Below are 21,826 nucleotides of genomic sequence, written 5' to 3'. Positions count from 1 at the left end.
TGATTTTTGCTTGTAAATGCCTTTTCTCTGTGTCCTGACGGCTATTTTTGTGTGTGTGGAACTCCAGGTGGACAGTCATCCAGGTGGACGGTACTCCAGGTGGACGGTCCCTTGTCCTCAGTGCCTCGAAGGTGGGACCCTGCCCCCTCCTGGCTCCCAGAGTGGCTGCTGAGCGGTCGGGGAGTGGACGTCTCTTCCTCCGGTTCCTTCGTTTTTGTCCCCTCTTTGCTGCGTTCTGAATACACTGCCTCTGACCTGCCTCCCAGTTCACTTGAGGCCTTTCTTTTTTTTTTTTTTTTAACATGGCGTGTCGCGCTGTCGCCCAGGCTGGAGTGCAGTGGTGCGATCTCAACTCATTGCAACCTCTACCTCCTGGGTTCAAGCAGTTCTCCTGCCTCAGCCTCCCGAGTAGCTGGGATTACAGGTGCCCACCACCATACCCGGCTAATTTTTGTATTTTTAGTAGAGACGGGGTTTCACCATGTTGGCCAGGCTGTTCTCGAACTCCTGGTCTCAAGTGATCTGCCCACCTTGGCCTCCCAAAGTGTTGGGATTTCAGGCGTGAGCCCCTGCGCCCGGCCCTAACCTCTGTTCATCTGGGCCTCTCACACTGTCCCTCCACCTGCCCGACAGGCCCCTGGTTAGGCCTGCTGTGCAAGCGTTTCCTGTCCCTGAGTCACCGTCTCCAGATCCTGCAGGCCGTGCCCTGGCGCGCCGTGCTGGTGAGGACTGCCCTGCTGCCCTGCGGGAAGTGCAGCTTGCCCCTGCCACCCGGCCTTGCCCTGTTTCTGTGCACAGCACCTCCTGCCATCAGCATATGGTGTAACTCGTGTTGCGTCCCATTTGTCTTCCACTGAAGTGTGAGCACCACGGGAGCGGGGGTCCTCCAGCACCTTACCGTGGAAGCCTCAGGCACACAGTGACACGCAGAGGCTGCTGCAGTGCGCACCCCGTGCCCAGCGCCCAGGGCCTGCCATGTCACACGCCATCCCTCTCTGGACCTCTGTCCGCCCTTGGCCCGCTGCTTGACTGGCTTTTGTTTCGTCTGAATGAGGACGGGTTTTCCGCCTCTGCCTTGCTTGACCGTCCCAGCACTTAGGATGCAAGGCTGTGTGCCGTGGAGTTCCTGGCGGAGACCCCATTTAAAGTCGCTTGTTCTGTAGTCAGCTTTTATGATTTATGCTCATTCTTATTCCGTCCTGTCGTCTTCCCTTTCACCCCTCTTCAGCTTACATGGGTTCATTTCAATACTGTCATCTCCCAGCTCCCCTTATGCAAATTCTAGTGTTCGTTTGGAGACTTCAGCAGAGCCGGGGAACCTCCTGGCATGTTGGCTTTGAAGCGCCTGTTGTGTTCTGTGTAATTAAAGGAAGAGGGGAGGGGGTGCCAGGAAGAGGGAAGGAAAGCCCTGTCTGAGGAAGGCCGCGGAAGGTAAGACAAGGCACAGCGAATGAGTGCTCAGCGAGGGCTCCTGGGAGGGGGCTGCTGAGCGGCTGTGCAGGGAGGATGTGGGAACTGGGGACACAGTCACCAGTGCCCGTCCACACTGGCATGGGAGCTGCCTTGCCAAGAGCAGATGCATGAAATGCCACTTGTTTGCTCCAGGGTTGTTTACTGAACATGCCAGTGCCAGGAGGTTGGCGTGGAGCATGAGGGCCGAGGCTGGCTGGAGTGCCAGGGGCTGCAGGGTGGGGGACTAGTCCAGCTTTTGGAGGTCGGTGCTGTGAAGGGTGGTAGGTGAGGCAGCCAGCAGCTGGGTGGGCGTGGGGAATTGCAGTTTTCCTTCCAGCCTTGTTTTGGAAAATGCTAACCTACAGGGCAATGGCAGTGGCCACCGTTGAGCACCGGTGAGGCCTTCACCTCTGCGGGGCTCCCCTGTTGGCCATGAGTGTGCGGCGCGGGGCATTTGCAGGCCGGCCCTTCAGTCTCTGAAACTCTGTGCACTGAGGGGTCAGTCAGCCGGGCAGAGGGACCGCGAGGGCCACCCAGGGTCTGTCCTGACTGCCCACGGCCCTGTGTCTCAGCCCGGGTGCGCGTTCCTGCCCTCTCGCACCCCTGGGTCTGGATGGGAATCACACAGGTGTGCGGGCGTCAGGTGGACGGGCCGTTTCTCTTGGGCCATAATGAGCTCTGACCTGGATGTGAACCTAGCAGCAGACGTTCCCCTGTAGAACCAGGGCATGGAGCAGGCCCCTTGCAGGGTCTTCAAGGCAGGGCCGGCCCCTCAGACACCGCAGGGAGGCTGGCGATGCCTGGGCTCCAGGTTCTCAGCTTCATCTGGGCCAACTGTGCCGTTCTACGTGAGTCCTGGGGCCCTGACCGAGTCTGGCGCTCCCTTCCTAGCAGACACTCAGACCTCACCCAAGAGTCTTGTGAGACTGACTTCCGCCCGTATCCCCAGGTGTTCCGGTTACGGCAGATGTATTTCTCTCTTGTTTTATTAGCTTCCTCTGTGCCTTTAGCCACGAGCCTCGCCCAGGTCTTCCTGCTGTGGGTCCCACTCTGAAAGTCACGTTGAATCATGGCTGCGTTAGGAACTGGTGAAACCCAGGGCTTGGGGTACAGAGTTTCACTAGTTGGGCTTCCGTGTTGGGTCCTCCATGGGCTGGCTTTGTGGCTTCAGGAGCCCTTAACGCTTTTTCTCAATGTGGGGGTGATATTGACCCTGAGAGGGCAAAAGGGGTTCTTGGGGGAGGAAACTCCTGGGATTTGACAGCTGTGTGTGCCTCCCCAGCTCAGCTCCTGGATTTTTTGTTCCTTAGTATTTCCTTGTCCCCTGGGTTTTCTGGGTGTCCCCAGCACGTGGATCCAAAGTTCTCAGAAGCCCACGACACGTGTGCGAGCTCAGGCCTGCTGTGAGGTGGGCGGGGAGGGTGGGCAGGCGCCCGTGGATGCTGTTTGTGTGGGATCCTCAGTGCTGGTGTGAGACTCTGGGTTGGAGAATTGAATGACAATTGTTGACATTTTGTGATTTAATTCCACTAAACGTATTTAGCCCATCGCTAATGATGTCAGTATGCTCAAAGAATACCAAGCAGCCAGTTAAAAAGTACTTCTCACATCAAGCAAAAGCTTCAGTTCACTAAGGATAGTTTTTACTGTGTTTATATAAGTTGTTTATTTGTACGTGTGATTTGATACATTACAATTTATGTAAATAAATTACACTCAGCGCTGCTCAGCACATAGTCATGAAGTGTTAGAAGCGTTTTAGTTTTTAATTGAACTTAATTTGACTTAGTTATGCTAACCTGGCATTAGCGCTGAGACTCGTTAGAGCCTTGCTTGCAGTGTTTACGTGCCAAGTGCAGGTGCACGCATGGCACACAAACACAAACAGCAGCTCCACAGCCTCATAGCATCATGGAGTGGGGATGGTGAGAAGGTGTAAAAAGGCTCCACAGAGGGCCAGTCGTGGAAGTGGCCAGGAAACCCTGGCGTCCTGCCGCCCGCACGTGGCCAGCTGTGCTCCCGGGGCGTCCGTGGTGTGGTTCCTCAGGTTGATGTCTCCTGGCAGGACTGAGGCCAGGACTGTGTGTGTTCAGGACTCCAAGTCCTGGGCGGAGCAGGGCTCTTCCTGGGCTCTTTCGGGCAGAAAGTGGGGCCTCAGGAAGCAGCGGCTCTCTCAGTTGGAAACATGTCACAGGAATATTCACAGTGGGTGCTTGTTTAATCTGTGTGCTTAAGAAGAAAAAATTAGCTTTGGGTTGACTACACACGTTACATGACAAAAAAAGAAGAATTAAGACTTTATTTCTGTGCCAAAAGTAAAACTTAGACTTGAAGGGAAATTGTTTTAAATTAGAAGTGAATTTTGGCGATCTCTTTTCTTTGATGTGGAAAGGTGCTGCAATGGTTTAGAGCTCTGGCGTCAGCAAGGGAGGAATGGTCGTCAGTCACAGGCGTGGGTCGTGATCCTCTGAGAGCACCACAGGGGGAGGAGAGTCAGCAAGTCCGAGAAATGTGAAGTTACATTTTTAAACTGTATTTAAAACGGACTAATATTTATAAAAGTAGCTTTTATTTTCAGAGAAGATAAAACGCAGAGCGCTCTGTGGGATGAGAGCCCTACACTGTCCTTTTTATTTTAAAAGTAATTCACGAATGTGGTTTTAAAAAAGTTTCTAAAAATAACTAGCAGGATATGAAAGTATAAATAAAGAACCTTCCCTGCCCGTGTCCCTCGAGTTCCATTCTTGAATGCTCCTCCAGAGCTGGTCTCGACAGAGGCCTCCTTATGGCTCCCCCAGCAGGTCGTGCTGTGCCTCCGCCTCCATCCCCCGGGTCTCCTTGTGTTCCAGGCGGGGACTTCTGGCTCCGGTTGAGGCCGCATGTCCCTGCGTTGGGTGGATGTGCCTGGCTGGTGGACAGGGCGTTTTGACGGCACAGGGGATGCAGCCGCAGGCATCCCGTGCTCACGTGCCGGAGTGAGCTCTGACATGGGACTGGTTCCCGAAGTGGAATTATCAGCCTTCACACAGGCGTTTAAACTTACTTGTTAGTGTTGGACTCAGTATGTACATCTAGTACATGGAAGCACAATTCTAGAAAAATCTCTATTATGGCCGGGCGCGGTGGCTCAAGCCTGTAATCCCAGCACTTTGGGAGGCCGAGACGGGCGGATCACGAGGTCAGGAGATCAAGACCATCCTGGCTAACATGGTGAAACCCCGTCTCTACTAAAAAATACAAAAAACTAGCCGGGCGAGGTGGCGGGCGCCTGTAGTCCCAGCTACTCGGGAGGCTGAGGCAGGAGAATGGCGGGAACCCGGGAGGCGGAGCTTGCAGTGAGCTGAGATCCGGCCACTGCACTCCAGCCCGGGCCACAGAGCAAGACTCCGTCTCAAAAAAAAAAAAAAAAAAAAATCCATTATGTATCAGGAGTAATCATTTTTGTTTTCGTATTTCCAAGCCTTTGAACCAGGATACAGCATATGTTTGTGACCATTGGAACATCTCCTCCATCATAATATGGCAAGAGTAAATTTTAGGATTAGCACTGAATTTAAAAAATAAATTCGGCCGGGCGCGGTGGCTCAAGCCTGTAATCCCAGCACTTTGGGAGTCCGAGACGGGTGGATCACAAGGTCAGGAGATCGAGACCATCCTGGCTAACACGGTGAAACCCCGTCTCTACTAAAAAATACAAAAAACTAGCTGGGCGAGGTGGCGGGCGCCTGTAGTCCCAGCTACTTGGGAGGCTGAGGCAGGAGAATGGCGTGAACCCAGGAGGCGGAGCTTGCAGTGAGCTGAGATCCGGCCACTGCACTCCAGCCCGGGTGACAGAACGAGACTCCGTCTCAAAAAAAAAAAAAAAAATTCAAAATAGATGTTTACTGAGTGTCATCACTGAAACAATAGGGTTTACTTCAGCGCCTGGACTCCCCTGTGACTCATGGAGTGTGAACTGGTGGAACTCCCTCCTCCCCGTTTGAAGGGCTTCGCTCTCAGCTGAGAAACGAGGGCATTGCAGCCACCGGGAGCCGCCTCTCCCTGGTAGGCGGGGCAGCAGGTTGCATAACCAGTGTTTGTATGGGGAGGACTGAAGCCCTCTCCTCCCACTCCTCTCTTCTTCTTGCTCTCTTTAGGTTATGTGGAATATTTTTCTGAAAAACCTTGAATTTTGTAGTGTTCAGTTTTATGTGGAATTGAAAAGCTGGCACGAAGAAGTCCTGTGTGTCTCACCCGCGTTCCCTGGCCAACACGCCCCTCACCGGGAACAGCTCTCGCAGCTGTGGTGCTGACCTGGGGCGTGACTGCTGGCTCCAGGTTTTGTTTGGATGTCCTGGTTTTTTGATGACTGTCCCCTGCTGTCCCAGGACCCCACTTGGCGTGTAGCCTTTGTGTCCCCGTCTCCAGTCTGGGGCCGTCTCTCAGGCTTCCCTTGTGTTTTGGGACCCTGACAGTTTGAGGAGGACTGACGGGTCGGGGATGTAGTCAGATGTCTCTTAATCGGGGTGTGGGTTTTGGGGAAGAAACCCAGAGGTGAGACGTGCGTCATCTCGGGTAGCCGGACGCACCCTCGCCACGTGGTGCTGGCCACGGTCCCCGGGCTGCGTGGGCTGACAAGCTGCATCCTTGGGGGCTGCTTCTGCCCGTTCCGTGTTCTGTCCACAAGGCTTATGTTAACAGCCCTCGTCTCCTCTTCATCATTGGATGGTTCAATCCTTGTTGGAGATGACACTTGATCATGAGGCCTTTGGGTATAGTTCTATTTTCTCCCAGCAACGAGCAGTTCCGTTGTCTTGAATGGACATGCAGAGCAAGGAGGTGGAGTGGAGCTTTGGGCGCCTCCAAGTACCAGGACAGCCAGGAGCCAGAACGGCGAGGGACCCACAGTGCTCCCTCAGAGGCCTCTGTGAACCCCACTTCCACACACCCTGTCACCACCCACACCCTTTCCCTGACCAGCTTCTCCATGCTGCTGTTTCCGGGACACGAGCCGCCTGTCTGTCCTGCACCTGTGCCCAGGAGGACACGAGCCGCCTGTCTGTCCCCCACGTGTGCCCGGGAGGACACGAGCCGCCTGTCTGTCCCACACCTGTGCCCGGGAGGACACGAGCCGCCTGTCTGTCCCGCACCTGTGCCCGGGAGGACACGAGCCGCCTGTCTGTCCCCCACGTGTGCCCGGGAGGACACGAGCCGCCTGTCTGTCCCACACCTGTGCCCGGGAGGACACGAGCCGCCTGTCTGTCCCGCACCTGTGCCCGGGAGGACACGAGCCGCCTGTCTGTCCCCCACGTGTGCCCGGGAGGACACGAGCCGCCTGTCTGTCCCCCACGTGTGCCCGGGAGGACACGAGCCGCCTGTCTGTCCCGCCCCTGTGCCCGGGAGGACACGAGCCGCCTGTCTGTCCCCCATGTGTGCCCGGGAGGACACGAGCCGCCTGTCTGTCCCCCACGTGTGCCCGGGAGGACACGAGCCGCCTGTCCCGCCCTTGTGCCCGGGAGGACACGAGCCGCCTGTCTGTCCCGCACCTGTGCCTGGGAGGACACGAGCCGCCTGTCTGTCCCGTACCTCTCTACCTGGGAGGACACGAGCCGCTTGTCTGTCCCCCATATGTGCCCAGGAGGATATGAGCCACCTGTCTGTCCCCGATGTGTGCCCAGGAGGACACAAGCTGCCTGTCTGGCACGTGTGCCCAGGAGGACATGAGCCACCTGTCTGTTCCCACGTGTGCCCAGGAGGATATGAGCCACCTGTCTCCCCCATGTGTGCCCCAGAGGACACGAGCCACCTGTCTGTCCCCCATGTGTGTCCAGGAGGACATGAGCCGCCTGTCTGTCCCCACGTGTGCCCAGGAGATGCAGTGCTTTTCCTGCAGTGTCCCCGGAACTGTGTGTGTGGCACGCAGGAAGCAATTGTCACAAATAAACAGGAATTTGGCCTGTGTATATTAATCCCGAGAACTTGGTTAGCACGAGTCTGTTTCTGCAAGATAACCCATTCCTGGTGAGCAGACAGAGTTAGTGATAGAGTCTGCAGGCATGGGCTGTGCGAGGGCCCTGTGAAGTTGGCAGGGAGGCGCGTCCTGCATGGCCAGGTGTCCCCCGGGGAGAGAACTCTGGGCTGTGAATTCCTTTGGGAGGCAGGTGAGGGGCCCTGGCCTTCTGTACCCCAGTGTTTCCTGTGTGCCAACAGGAACAGGTGCTTAGCATCTCGTGCCACGGGGCCTCTCAGCACCCTCCTGAGCCAGAGCTTGCTGGTAAGCTGTACAGCGCCTCATGAGAGGCTGCCCGGAGGAGGCTGGCCTGGGACTCCTGGCGTGGGCCCGCTCCCCTCAGGCACCTCGGCACCCCCTTGCTTGTCCGTCAGGGGGTCCCTTCAGGCCCTGGCCTGTGCCACACCCTCCAGAGGTGAAGCCGGGGTGCTCTGCTGCTCTCACAAGACGGCTTCTCTCATGGGGCAAAGGTCACTCGTGACGTACCCCGGTCAAAAACGGGGTAAAGTGTGGGGAAAGGCACGAAGTGTGTGTTGAGTTTTAGAGAAGAGTGGTTGAGCACACTCCGCGCTGGCTGCTCGGGTTGGGGCGCAGCCTGCAGGGAGCTCCCCAGACCCGGGGGCCTGAGGCCGTAACCGCGCGGAGCAGTGCTGGGTTGTCCGGCTCCCTTCTGTTTGCTCCCGTTGGTTGTGCATGCAGCGCTGACTGGCTTCTGCTCTCCAGGCCTTAGGTGGGGACACAGGTGAGGAGCTAGACCCTCGTGGGGTCCTTTGAAGTGCCAGGCGGCCAGAGCACAGCAGGTGCAGGGCTGAACTCAGAACCTCCTGGAGCCCTGCCTGGCACCGTGTCGTTGGGAGTCTGTGGCACAGGCGGGTATGAGTTTCTGGTCTGCACGGCAGAGGCGTCTGGTGGCCTCAGCACATGCACTTTGCCTAAGTTCACGTCCAACACACCCAGGGTTCCAGGTTTCCACTCGGTATTTCCTGAAAACAACTGCCCAGGGTACTGGTGCTGGTCGGGGCTGCAGATGGCTGGGTCTCCGCGGCTGGTGTCTCCACCCCACTCCACCAGCAGCCAGGCCTGCCCTCCGGGCCTCGTCAGCCGCCATTCACTGTGGAGGGTGGTTCTTACCCCAGACCCCTTCGGCTGCAGCAGGTGTGCGGGTGGTTTCAGGTTGGCATTGCCCTGCCCGGGCCCATACTCTCTCCTCCCCTTAGGGGCAGCAGCGGTGGACAGAGGGTCGAGGAGAGACGGGATGCAGAGCGGGGAGGTCTTTCGTGGTGGTTTGGAATTAATTTACTTCCTGTGTTCATCTGGGGTACTTTTGAATTTCAGCTGTTTCATGTTGAAACATTTGGAGTATATCAGCAGAGGGTTTTCCAGATCACTTTAGACCTGAGGTTCAGATTTTCTCTCATTCATTTGTATGACCAAGTGACCTGCAGTTCCATGACCCTGCCTTTATCTGTGGACAAGGAGAAGGAAGCCATGGGCACATGTGGTGTAAGGGAGACCCTTTAAAATGACCTGAAAACCCACCTGACCGGGCTTTAAGGACAGGAACCTGTTTTTAGCGGCAGAAATCTGCATTTGGGGGTCTCCTGAGTAAGGGCTGCACCTGTGCCGCTAGGGGCCAGGCCCCAGGCTGGACGCCCTTGACCCCTGGGTTTAGAGATGAGGAAACGGAGGTTGAGCACAGTCCAGGACTTGATTAGGAAATGGGTGGGGGCGGGGCCGGGTCTCGGGAATGCTGGGGCAGCTGCTATCGGGCTGCTTTGTGTCCTCACCCTGACTTACTGCCTCTCTGGTCCCCGGCCCCGCAGGTGTACATCGGGGAGCTCCCGCAGGACTTCCTCCGCATCACGCCCACACAACAGCAGCGGCAGGTCCAGCTGGACGCGCAGGCGGCCCAGCAGCTGCAGTACGGAGGCGCCGTGGGCACCGTGGGCCGACTGAACATCACTGTGGTTCAGGTGGGCCTTGGGGCACCCTCCTGCCTGCCTGGGGCTGGTGCACTCAGGTGGGGTGGGATTGAGGATTTTGGCGTTTACACTGCATTTCCTAAGCGGGCAAACGGAACTTCCGATTCCCGCTTTTCCTGAAACGTGTGATGTTGAAAACGATCTGTGTGAAAAATATTGGCATTGACCCCGGGTTCTGCCAAACATAACTCAAATGATGAGTAGTGGGTGTAGGTGGCATCCGCTCCGTGTAGGGTCCAACCGGCTCCACCACGAGGCTTGAGGATGCCCCAGGACGCCTCCCGGGCCCCTGCCGGCAGCTGGAGGAGGCGCCGCTGGCCCCCCACCACTTGGTGTGTGCTACACGAGTGGCTTCCTGTTGGCCCCAGTGCCGGTGCCCGCACCCTCCCCTCCCCACAGAGCAGCCCTCGGTTAGCCTCAGGGCTGGACACCGGCCACCAGGACGTGGTCACTCAGTGGACTTTCAAGTGAAAGCCAAAATCGGCAGATTGAACACCGATTTTGATCACACCAAAACATGCCGTAAGACCACAGGAAAGGAAACGCATTGTGAGCGACGCAGGCTTTTGTAGAAATGCACAAATACAGCAGGCAGAAGAGTCGCTGCGGACCTCACAAATAAGATTTGGTTTCAGGGGCTTCACGTGGTGTGGTGGGCACAGCTGCGCTGTCACCCCTTCCTTGCAGCGTGTCTCAGACCCTTGCCTGTGCAGCTGTTTCTCTGCTGGTGTGGCCCATCCCTCTGCCCACCCAGTGAACTCCTGTAAGCCCATGCTTTCCTGCCCCAGCTGCCACCAGGCCACCTAGTGCCATCACCCATTCTCAGCCGCCACCTCCTGGCAGGGCCTGGTGACCGCAGGGCACTCCGCCTCACACAGTTCAAACTCCAGACCTGGCTGGGCCTTGGAGGTGGCCCTGGCATTGCCCACGCCTCCGGCCCCCGTTGGTCTTCTCCCACATCCTGGAGCCCACTGCAGGCAGCCTGTCTGTTTCCTCCACGTGAGTTCACCCAGCTTCCATGCCACAGCTCCAGTGGTGGGGACATTCCTGCCTCCTCACTGGGCCACGTAGCTCAGCACCCGCTTCCTGCTTCTCTTGGCTTCTGGGCAGCTGCACATGTGGTTCCCTGCTTGCCTCCCCTGGCTGCTTCCCCTCATTGTCTCCTGGGGCCCCCATGGGATGCCAAGGGGTCTGGTCCTCAGCCCTTCTCCCCTCTCTGCCCATACACCCCAGTGACTCCTGCGTCCCTGTGGGTCTAAACACCTGTGTGCTGTCCCCGGCCTGAGCCAGGCACTCAGCTCCACCCCAGATTCCTAGGTACAGACCATGGCCACATGGCCTCCCCGGGTGTCCTGTGGGCACGCCGGACGCCATGTGCCCAAGGTGGACCTCTCAAGCCACCCTCCCAGCTTCTCCCCCATGTCTGCAGGTGGCTGCCCCACACTCTGGAAGCTGAGGCCCAAAGCTCTGGTGCTCCTGGTGCTCCTGGTGCTCCACGGTTCATCTCTGCTTCTTGCCCTTCAGGCCTGACCCTCAGCACAGGCGCCACCTTCCGCCGGTCCAGGCGGCGAGCCCCCTGCACCACCCACTGCCTCCGCTCAGCCACTGGCATGTGGCCAGAGTAGGTCACTCCCTGCACAGGCCTTTCTCGTGGGCATTGTCCTGCCGAGGCTTCTCAAGCCGGGGCCCATGTTTTGCCTCCCCCTGGTCACTCCTGACCTTCCTGTTCCCTGGCCGTTCTCTTCCCGCTTCCTGCAGCTCTTCCTCCAGATCCTGCAGCCCATGCATTTGGTCCTCCGAGCTGGTCACTCCCTGCAGTGGTAGCACCGTCTGCCGTGCCGTGTGTCTGCCGCACGTCTCTTGCCCATTGTCGGGGAGGCAGCGGTGCCTGCGTGTCCCCACAGTGCCCGCAGTGCCCGCAGCGTCTGCCGCATCACAACAGCATGTGGTTGTGAGGGGTCACAGTGAATGGGCAGGTGCTTCCGTAAACATCAAGGAGGTCACTTGAGTAGAGCAGTTGATGTCACAGGACGCTCCTCCTAGAGTTTTGTAGCCACAGTGCAGAGGGCAGTGGGAGGAGACGGGAATGACAGGACAAGGCTGAGTGGCAGAAGCGGGCAGGACCCAGTGTGAACGGGTGTTGGTGACGGGCACAGGGATGCTGGCAGCGGGAGTCCTACGTGCCGCCTGGAAAGCTGGCTTTGCTCAAAGCCTTTAAAGTTAATAATAATAAAAAGTCTTAGTAACTAGGCAGAAACAGCACAGTTACCTGAAAGCTTTGGAACATCACGCTGGTCTCAGACTTTCCTGCTACATACCTTCCAGAAAATAGGGCAATTTCTAAGGAGTTTAGAGAGCGGAGTTTTGAGTGTAAGAGCTGATCTAGCAGATCTGTGGGTGTGCAGCAGAAGGGAATTGGAAGCTGCTAGAGGCTGAGCATGCTTGTCACCCAGGAGCTTCCAGAAAACTGTCACTCCATAGTATTCCAGAGTACGCTCCGGCCACCCAAGAAACATGCTAAAATTAAGGACCCAAGAATGGGGCAGTTTTGACATAAAGGGGCCGGCCACAGCTTTGGTTAGAAGTGAAAGGAGGGGCCAGGTGCGGTGGCTCAAGCCTGTAATCCCAGCACTTTGGGAGGCCGAGACGGACGGATCATGAGGTCGGGAGATCGAGACCATCCTGGCTAACACGGTGAAACCCCATCTCTACTAAAAATACAAACAAATTAGGTGTGGTGACGGGCGCCTGTAGTCCCAGCTACTGGGGAGGCTGAGGCAGGAGAATGGCGTGAACCCGGGAGGCAGAGCTTGCAGTGAGCCGAGATCGTGCTACTGCACTCCAGCCTGGGCGACAGAGCAAGACTCCGCCTCAAAAAAAAAAAAAAAAAAAAGAAGTGAAAGGAGGGAACTTGTATGTGGAAGAGAATAGAAAACAGAAGATCTGGCAGTCCAGAGATGTGGGTACAGGAGGGGATAGTTCAGCTGTGCAGCGGGGGGTGGCGAGGATGGGACGGCTGTGCCCTCAGAGGGGGGCGGTGAGGATAGGGCAGCGGTACCCTCAGGATTCACTGAGGACGGAGTGGCAGTGCTCTCAGAGGGGGCGGTGAGGACAGGGTGGTGGTGCCCTCAGAGAGGGTTCAGCGAGGATGGGATGACTGTGCCCTCAGAGGGGGGTTGGTGAGGACGGGGCGGCCATGCCTTCAGAGGGGGTCACCGAGGACTGGGTGGCTGTGCCCTCAGAGGGGGGCGGTGAGGATGGGGTGGTCGTGCCTTCAGAGAGAGGGCAGAGGACGGGGAGGCCGTGCCCTCAGAGGGGTCGGGGGGCAGCGTCTGGACTCTGTTACACTGGGAAGGAGGAACTGGTGGGCTCCATGTGGCTGGGAGGGCCGGGATGGCTCCTGGGGTCTCTGTCACCAGCTCCTGGGGGTGAGCCAGGTTGGCCGCAGAAGAGCGGGTGGCAGCAGTGCGGGGAGGCCATCTGCGTTCCAGGGAGGACGCTGTAATTACAGGCAGCCGGAGCTGCAGGGGTGAACCCAACCCAGCTCACAAGGGCTTTTCTCCTGATTTTTCCTTGTAAAAGTTTTACAGTTTTAGGTTTTATATTTGAACCTGCCATCCACGTTGAGTTTGTTTCCTGAACAATCATCTTATGTGCCACAGTCTTCTGTCTTACGTGCCATGGTCTTCTGTCTTATTCTGAATATTCATTCCCTGTAACACACGTTCACTCCCACCCCGGGGACCTCAAATGTCCCAGCCCAGCCGAGTGCCTGGCCTGAAGTCGAATCTCATGGTCTACATGTGATGTGGCTCCTTATGATTGTGAGACACAAGAAAGACAAGTTCCTGTCCCCAAAATGCCTACTCCAATAGCACAGGCAAGGCTGCTGCCTTCATGACGGGACTTCATGATGGGAGGAAAGCAGCCACGTGGCGTCTGAACACGCACAGCAGGCGTCCTCGCTCCCACCTGGAGCAGGGATGCACCTCTCCCGGGTCACCGCGCTCCGGGGCGGGTTCACGCCCCCTGTCTCCCGGTTGTCACACTCCCTGTCTCCCGGGTCGTCGCGCTCCGGGGTGGGTTCACGCTCCCAGTCGTGCTCTGGCTCTCAGCTCTGTCCTGGGACCACCTCCTCTTTCCCTCCTCAGCTGCTTCTGAGGAACTTAGAGCGTGCGCCCTTCGTGGCGGCTGAGTGGCGGCCTCAGCTGTGTCTGTGAGCGTTGTCGGTTTCTGCTGTCCAGGATGAGCCACGTGCTTTGTCTCAGAACTGCACGATTCATCTGTGGCTCGGTCTTCTTGCTCCTGGCCTCCTGGGAAGCAGGTCACAGTCGTGTTTGGGCGACTCTGAGTGTCTGTAGTCTGTATGTTAGGAAAAGGCCTCATGGAAGGGTTCAGGGAGGCAGACGGCCTAGAGAACCCGCCCTCTCCCGATGGTTGGCACCTCCTTTTCCTGACATTGGCTTCATTCCAGGCAAAGTTGGCCAAGAATTATGGCATGACCCGCATGGACCCCTACTGCCGACTGCGCCTGGGCTATGCAGTGTATGAGACACCCACGGCACACAATGGCGCCAAGAATCCCCGCTGGAATAAGGTCATCCACTGCACGGTGCCCCCAGGCGTGGACTCCTTCTATCTCGAAATCTTCGATGAGGTGAGAGGGACATGCCGGCTATTATGGGAGGCCGCACGTGGCTGAGCGTGGCTGCCGTGGGAACACACCTGCCCACACAACCACGTTCCTGGCTGGCTTCGAGGTGTGGGTCCCCACTGGGTGTTTCATTGGGTGCGTAACAGGGTCCTGCTCTCCCCAAGGAATGTGAAAAAGAGATTGTTTCCAGCTCCTTGAACACCCTTACATTTGGAAACATCCCCAGTGACAAGCATGACCCAGGGACAGAGCGTGCACGTGTCCCCTCCATTGGGCAGGTGCACTGGGTCTGGCCGCTCACCAGCAGGTGGGATTTCCAGCGAGTCCGGCCGCCTGCCGGGTGGGAAAGCTGTTCTTGATGGTGCGAGTGGCTGTGACCGTTGAGGGTCCTGAGTCCTGTCCATGGCTGCACCTGCAGCGCTTCTGAGGCAGAGTCAGGAGGTCAGAGGGGATGTGGCGAGGCTGCTGCTCCGTGTGGTCCCGGCACCTCGCACCTGTGCCATTGGGAGGCTAGGGAGCCTGGGTTGGGGCTAGGGAGCAGTGTGGGGCAGCCAGGCCAGCAGATGGCCAGTCCTCCCTGCCTGGGCCCTGCCTTTTCCTCCTGGCTTTTCTCTCCCCATCCCTACCTGCTTTCCCCTCCCTGGCCCTCAGAAGAGTAGAGAGCGCATGGGAAGTACAGAGGCAGCTGTGGGAGGCAGACCCCATGTCCTGTCCAGCCTGCGCCCCGGCTGCTCTGGTTTTTGGGAGGTGGCAGCCGGTGGAGCAAGGATGGGGCCCCGAGGGCTGGGGAGGAGCAACCAGTGTCCCTGAATTGGAACTGGAGGGGGACAGCAGCCCAGGACCTCACTTTCCCCAGCCCCAGACCTAGCCCTGGCCCTGGCCCATCCTGGTGGAGAGAGGGAAGGATCGTTGATAAACGATCGTGAAGCCTGTGCTGCCTGAGGGGTCTCATTGATGGGGTGCTGGTGCAGGTGGGAGCCCTGTGCCACCGATGAGATGGGGACTCGAGACAGGCCCATGATGATGAGACCACAGGGGTAGGGCGGCCCTTCCCTGATGCCTGGGGCATCTCCCTCTTCTCCCCCAGAGAGCCTTCTCCATGGACGACCGCATCGCGTGGACCCACATCACCATCCCCGAGTCCCTGAGGCAAGGCAAGGTGGAGGACAAGTGGTACAGCCTGAGCGGGAGGCAGGGGGACGACAAGGAGGGCATGATCAACCTCGTCATGTCCTACGCGGTGAGCTGCCGGCCTGATATCAGGGGCATCGGGGAGGGGCGGGACGCGTCAGGGGCATTGGGGTGGGGCGGGGCGGGTCAGGGTATGTTGGGACACGTCGGGGCAGTGCCACCCCGCAGACACCCTGGTCTCTTTCCTGGAGGCACTGAGTCCGTAAAACAGCAGGGCTCAGTGTTCTGAGGACAGAGGGCAGGGCCCTGGGTGGTTTGGTGGCAGAGAGGGGCTGCCCCGCCCACTGCTCCTGCCCGTCAGTTCTGTCTGGAGAAACAGCATCGGGGTTGTGTTCCTGAGATGGGCCCACCCTTTGTGGTAGTCTGCACTGCAGGCCCCTGTGTCCTCGGAGGCCCCTCACAGCCCTTCCAAGCTCTGCCCTTAGGGTCCAGCTGAGCAGCCCTCCAGGGTCTGAGATACAGCCCTGGGCCCTGCAGGACACCAGGCTCCTCCCCACAGGGCAGGCACTGGCCAGGGTGTGGAAGGGCATCTCTGGAGATGTGGGGGAAGCCTGGGGGCTGCCGCACTCAGGGTCAGGAAGTCGAGGCCTGGCCGTGGGGCCAGCACGTCAGCCACCCTGGCTCCCAGCCATCTACATCCTCAGGACACCTGCAGCTCCTGGGGGCATCAGGAGGGCCAGTTAGAGGCTCCAGGACGTAGAACTCCTGCCGTCTTCTCTGTATTATCACTCAGAGTTTTTTAGGTTGTTACTGAAAAATGGTGCTGTGGGAAATGCAAGGCCCATGTGACGGCAGAGAGGGCGCAGCAGGGAGCCGCTCTTCTGGGCGATCTTGACTCTTCCCACTCCCTTTTTTGTTAACGTTGGGATATTTTAAAGCAAGACCCAGCCATGAGTGACCATGTGTAAATGCCTCAGGACGCAGCTTTAACCGACGCTTCATACGCAGAACCATCATGATGCCTCAGTGACTACCTGCAGGCGACAGTTTTAATCTCAGAGACCACAGCAGTGCAGTGACTTATCTGAAGTGGACAGTTTTAAACTCAGACACCACAGCTGTGCAGTGTGGTTCCCCCCAGGCCCACTTGACACCTACACTGGGATGTCCCTCCTGACACCATCCTCTCTCTGTCACATCCCAGTTAGTGGGGGGTCTGTAAGCCCGAGCCATGTCACCTCCTGGATGTGAGGAGGTGTGGTATGGGGGTGGGAGTGGGCCCTGGCATCCCCTGTGCACTCAGGGCTCACAGCCGGGTTCGGGGCTGGCATGGGGAGGGCGATTCCCGAGGTTCTGATGGGTAGATGTTCCTTCCTGACCCCGGGACCATCTCCACTGTGTTCCAGCTGCTGCCAGCTGCCATGGTGATGCCACCCCAGCCTGTGGTCCTGATGCCGACGGTGTACCAGCAGGGCGTCGGCTACGTGCCCATCACAGGTGTGTGTGCCCCCTCCTCCTCGGTGCCTCTCCCCTGGTAGAAACCCCAGGGCCTAGGGCAGGCGTGGGAGGAGGGAACAGGGCTTAGAGCACCGGCAGGGGACGTCATCCGTTCTAGAATCCTGCAGACGTGCCGACTGCGTGCAGATCCTTCCAGGCTAGGGAGCCAAGGGTTACGTTTGAATTTTGTTTGCGTATCCAGAGAATAGAATTGTTTTTTTTCTAATTGCTGGCAGAAATGAGATGAGTTGAAAGTTTCAGAGGTGTGGAAGTGGAACTGAAACCCCGTCGTGCCCAGCTCTCCGCAGGAGAACCTCACACCCCTGTCGGGCGACGCATGCTCTACATTGCGCTGTTGCGGCCATTGTTGTGTGTCCCTGTTAAGAGCGAGCAGCCGGTGGCTGCAGCAACAGCAAGCGAGAATGTCGCTTTTCACACTGTTGCATTTTCGGTCCAGCTGTGACTGTCATAGCAGCTGGTGCAAGGCCGGCCCCTACCATGGACGGGCCCAGCCATCCTCAGCAGGCCGGGGGTCAGCAGCCCCTGAGAGGAGGTGCTCGGGGGGTGCCTGTGGTCACCCTGGTTCTCCTCCCAAGGTGGCCTCTCTCATTCCGGGGAGCTGGTGTCCAAGCAGAGCGTGGGTCCCTCTGCACTGAGGGACCAGGGCGCTGGGGATGCGTGGTGGTGTTGGGGGAGGGTCTCGGGACCTGCGTGAGGCCCCGGCTGCTTGTGCTCAGGGGCTGCTTTGGAGTTGGGGTGGGACAGAGCTGCTGGCAGGCGAGAGTGCTATCAGGCCGGTGCTGGTGTCCAGCCCAGCTGGAGTGGAGAGGCCTGGTCAGAGCACCCCAGTCCTGCCAGCGTCCCGCACAGATGCAGAAAGGCCACCTTGGGAGTCAGGACGTTGCCCTAGACCCACCTGATGTGGCCTGAAACCCAGCCTGACGGTGGGGAGGAGGAGACAGCGCTGGGAGACTCTGGGCTGTTCAGGACATTCCCTGACGAAACTCTTGTGAGAACAGCATGACCGCGCCCTCACTTGCTCACGTCGCAGACTGTTTCCAAGTAAAGCCGCCTGCGCAGGTGCCAGGGCTGCCTTTCTCCAGGGGAAAGAGCAGAGCCCGTGTCTGAGCAGGGCCTCTGTGGTGTCCAGTGTCTTAGAAAACCACCAGCCTGGGGCCGGGCACGGTGGCTCACGCCTGTAATCCCAGCACTTTGGGAGGCTGAAGCGGGAGGATCACGAGGTCGGGAGATCAAGACCATCCTGACCAACACGGTGAAACCCCATCTCCACTAAAAATACAAACAAATTAGCCGGGCGAGGTGGTGGCGCCTGTAGTCCCAACTACTCGGGAGGCTGAGGCAGGAGAATGGTGTGAACCCAGGAGGTGGAGGTTGCAGTGAGCCAAGATTGCGCCACTGCATTCTAGCCTGGTGACAGAGTGAGACTCCCTCTCAAAAAAAAAAAAAAAAGAAAAGAAAGAAAACCACCAGCCCAGCGGAGGCCGTACCTGCGCCCCGTCGCTGAGGAAACAATGCTTCATAGGAAGTGACCGGAGGTGAGCCAGAAACGCAGAAGCAGCCGTTAGGCGTTCTGAGTTAGAGGAGGGCGGGCGTCTGGGTAAGCGGAAGAGCCAGCACCGTGGCAGAGAAACGGGGGCGAGCACGGGAGCCCCGCAGGTGTTCCTGAGCCTGGAGCCTGGCCAGGGGAGCTCTGCTGCCCTGGGGGCCCTGTTGTGCCCTGGGTGCCCCTGGAGTGGCTCCTGGGGGTTCTGGTTTGTCACTGGGAGAGCCCAGAGCCGCCGTTGTGGGGTGGAAGTGCCTTCTGTGGCGTGCAGTTCGTGGCGCTAGTGAGGTTCTGTCTGGTTGTCCTGAGCTGGAGACAGATGGGCAACCTGAAAGAACAGAGACCCAGGCCCTCCAGCTTCCTGAGGCTGGAAGTCCAAGCCCCGGCAGGCAGGGCCGCTCACTCGCCAAGGCTGTGGGGAGGATCCTCCCCGTCTCCTCCAGCTTCTGGGCCGGGCGCTCCGTAGCTGCCACCTCCTCCTCCCTTGAGGACCCCAGTCCCTGGATTGCGGGCCCGCCCGCCCCAGCGTGCCGTCATCCTCACCTGCTCACATCTGCAGAGACTCCATCTTAAGACCCCCCCCTGCAGGTTAGGACTCGGCCTGTCTTTTTGGGGGGTGCAGTTCCATCGACTGGATACAGCGCCGGGGTGTATCTGGCTGGAAGAGCATTCAGATGACAGAGAACATTGATTGACATACCTCTTTCTGGTTCCTATCCTTAATTCTCTTTGTAGATGCCTTTCAAGTTTGCCCTAAAACGCTTGTTTAGGAAAGGCTAGATTTCTTTATAAACAGACTTTGAAATTTTCTTTTGATAGACATTGTAAATTTTGAAACAGCCGCACACTTCATAGGAAAGTTACCAAGGAGATGCAGGGACATCTGCCAGAGCCCGTGAGGACTCGTCCACCTGCCGCCCCACCGGAGCCCCCAGCCCCACGCCCCACCCCCAGGCGTGCGTTTCCCATAAGCAGGGGCGTTCCTGGCACAGGACGGCCGTCCAGATGAAGGTGACACTGTCCCCTGCTTGGACCCCGTCTGAGTGTCCTGGGGGTCGCAGCGTCCAGGCCGGGGTTGCTGTCCCTCTGTGGCCTTGCCTCCCTTGGCCTGAAGGGGTCCCCATCTTGCTCCTGGGGTGTGCTCTGGTCAGGGACCTGGTGGGGCTGCTGACGTGGCCTTGCAGGGTAGGGCTGAGTCTCCCCAGGGCTGCTGGCAGGGCCCCCGCATTTTACTCGGTGCAGATTCCACCCAGCGCAGGGCTAGTGGTGTGACTTGCTCACCTCTCACAGTGGGCTCCGCCTGGCCGCTTCCCGGGAGCTAGAAAGTGTCCGTGTGGGAGGCTCCACAGGACCGCGGGGAGATCCCGCCCTTGTCGACCCTTGAGTTTATCCGACTTCTTCAGCAATGTGGGTTTGCAGTTTCCTGTTTTATTCCGTGGGTCAGAATCCTGTACGAATGGTGTTTATTTTTTCACTCAAATTATCCCCGATTTGGCCAGAGGGAGCCCCTCGGGCAGGGTCTTTGTTCTTTGGGCTCCTCCGATCCTTCTTGGGCCGGCTTCCTGCTTCCTGGCACTGCAGGAAGCCCCTGGCTCTCTGCGTTTCTGGCCTCAGCCCTGGCGTTAGCTGTCCTCCCAGGAGCCCTGGTTCCCATTAGGAGAGCATTGCTTTGAGGAGCCTTTGAAGTATTTTTTAACTGTCCTAACAGCACTGTAGAGTGTGAATAAGGCGCCCTTCTTCACTGGAAGCTGATGCCCTGATTTTCCTCTGAGTACCCTAATTTCTGAGTGTCTGTGATCACAGCCCGTCCTCCCAGCAGCCACTGCCAGCTGGAGGGCGAAGTCTGCAGAGACCTCGGGGAGGCTGGCGGCTGCGTGCTCAGGGCGTCTCGGGCCGACCGGTCAAGCGCGGCGGATTCACACCAGGGTTTTCTTCTCAGAAGTGGAATCTCAAAGTGCATCTTGGCCAGAGCACGTGTCTCGCCCACAGCTTCAACTGTTTAGGACTCACGTAGTGTGGAAGGCTGTGCCGCTGCTCTGCCTGGCTGCGTGGCTTCGGGCCTGCGTGTCTGCACGGCAGCCTGGCGAAGCCCTCTGCGGAGGCGGGGCTGCGGGAGCTGGCCAGGAAGGGAGGGCCAGCGTCTCAGGACCCTGCTTCTCACCGGCCCCTTCAGCCGCTCGCTCATTCAGCTGCCGCCTGCTGGGCGCTGCCCAGAGACTCCTGCGCGGGGTGCAGGTCTCGGGGACTCACTGTGCATGTTGGGTGGGCTCAGGCCCCGAGAGCCTCCTGTGTTGTCTGAGCCTGGCTGCCACCTCTGTGGAGACTGAGGGCTGAACGCTGGCCGAGCCCTCGCCAGGACTATCCATTTTCCTCAGTGAAAAACCAGAGTCCCCCACAAAGCAGCTCCGAAGCCAGGTGTGCTGAGGTCAGGCCGTCTCTTTCACAAAAAGAAAGTGTAACCACAACAGTGAGGAAGGGAGGCTGAGACACAAAGCACAGCTTGATCATTAAAGCTTTTATGCCACGATCATGGCCTGAAAAGAACAGTTTTAAGTTTTGATTTTTTTAAACCAAGTATTATTTTGATTAGATATTTTACAGATTTCAAATAATTAGTGGCAGGCATCATGTGATTATAGCGGGGTTTTTAGCCTCAATTTTAAAGAAACATCTAGGCGTGAAGCATCTGGAAACCATGTGGCCTCATGAAGCGCGTTCTCTTCCACGGAGCTGCAGGGTGGACAGAGACCGCCAGGTTGGTGACGGCAGCCAACTGCTCAATTTCCTGTGCGTTCTCCACACGTGAGAAACCAGTGCAGTCGCCACTGGGCCTCAGCCCTGCCTGCACTGTTCCTCCAGCTGTCCCTGGCAAGGAGGGGCACTCAGGCTGTAGGCACTGCCAGGGGTCTGCCCTGAGAGTCCCCACGAGACTGACAGGCTCCGAGGCGGATGGTGGCGCCGGCCGCGCTGTCCTCTGGGGCCCTCCTTGCTTTCCCTCCTCCGTGTTGCTTTCCACCTCCTTCTGCCTGGTGGTGGGAGGAGAGTCGGCATGGAAAGTGGGCTGTCCAGTGCCTCCCCAGCCCGGGCTTGGACAGGCAGCACCAGAGCGTACATCGGCTCATTCTCTGCTCACCATGGCTGCAGCTGCCAGTTGATGCTGTTTCTGTCTGTCCCCTTGTGCGCCTCCGTTTCACACAGGCCTGGAGTGCTTTTCTCTGGGTGAGGGGACAGAGCTGCTGCCCTGCGTCCTCAGCAGCACAGTCCCTCCCGTCATCCTGGCCTGCGTCTCTGTGGGCTCAACCCCCACTGGTTTCTGTGGAGCCGACCAGACTGTGATGTGGATGCCTGTCCACAAAGTATGAAAGCAAAGCTGCTGTAATCCCAGCACTTTGGGAGGCCGAGACGGGCGGATCACGAGGTCAGGAGATCGAGACCATCCTGGCTAACACGGTGAAACCCCGTCTCTACTAAAAATACAAAAAACTAGCTGGGCGAGGTGGCGGGCGCCTGTAGTCCCAGCTGCTCGGGAGGCTGAGGCAGGAGAATGGCGTGAACCC

The 21,826-nt window shown here is 58.2% G+C and overlaps 1 protein-coding gene across 1 annotated transcript in view; it reads left to right on the top strand.

Moving 5' to 3' along the window:
* TOLLIP (toll interacting protein) overlaps window positions 1-21,826 on the top strand; it is a 33,110-nt gene that overhangs the window by 5,230 nt on the left and 6,054 nt on the right. Inside the window, exons 2-5 of the mRNA XM_033207515.1 lie at window positions 9,265-9,414; window positions 13,898-14,080; window positions 15,165-15,317; window positions 16,615-16,705. Coding sequence (XP_033063406.1) covers window positions 9,265-9,414; window positions 13,898-14,080; window positions 15,165-15,317; window positions 16,615-16,705 — 577 coding nt within the window. The remainder of the gene's footprint in view (window positions 1-9,264; window positions 9,415-13,897; window positions 14,081-15,164; window positions 15,318-16,614; window positions 16,706-21,826) is intronic.

This window comes from Trachypithecus francoisi, unplaced genomic scaffold, assembly GCF_009764315.1.
Source record: "Trachypithecus francoisi isolate TF-2019V2 unplaced genomic scaffold, Tfra_2.0 Lachesis_group8, whole genome shotgun sequence".
Classification (NCBI taxonomy): Eukaryota; Metazoa; Chordata; class Mammalia; order Primates; family Cercopithecidae; genus Trachypithecus; species Trachypithecus francoisi.
The sequence above is the reverse complement of the archived record's forward strand: the minus strand, read 5'-3'. Positions and strand labels throughout refer to the sequence as shown.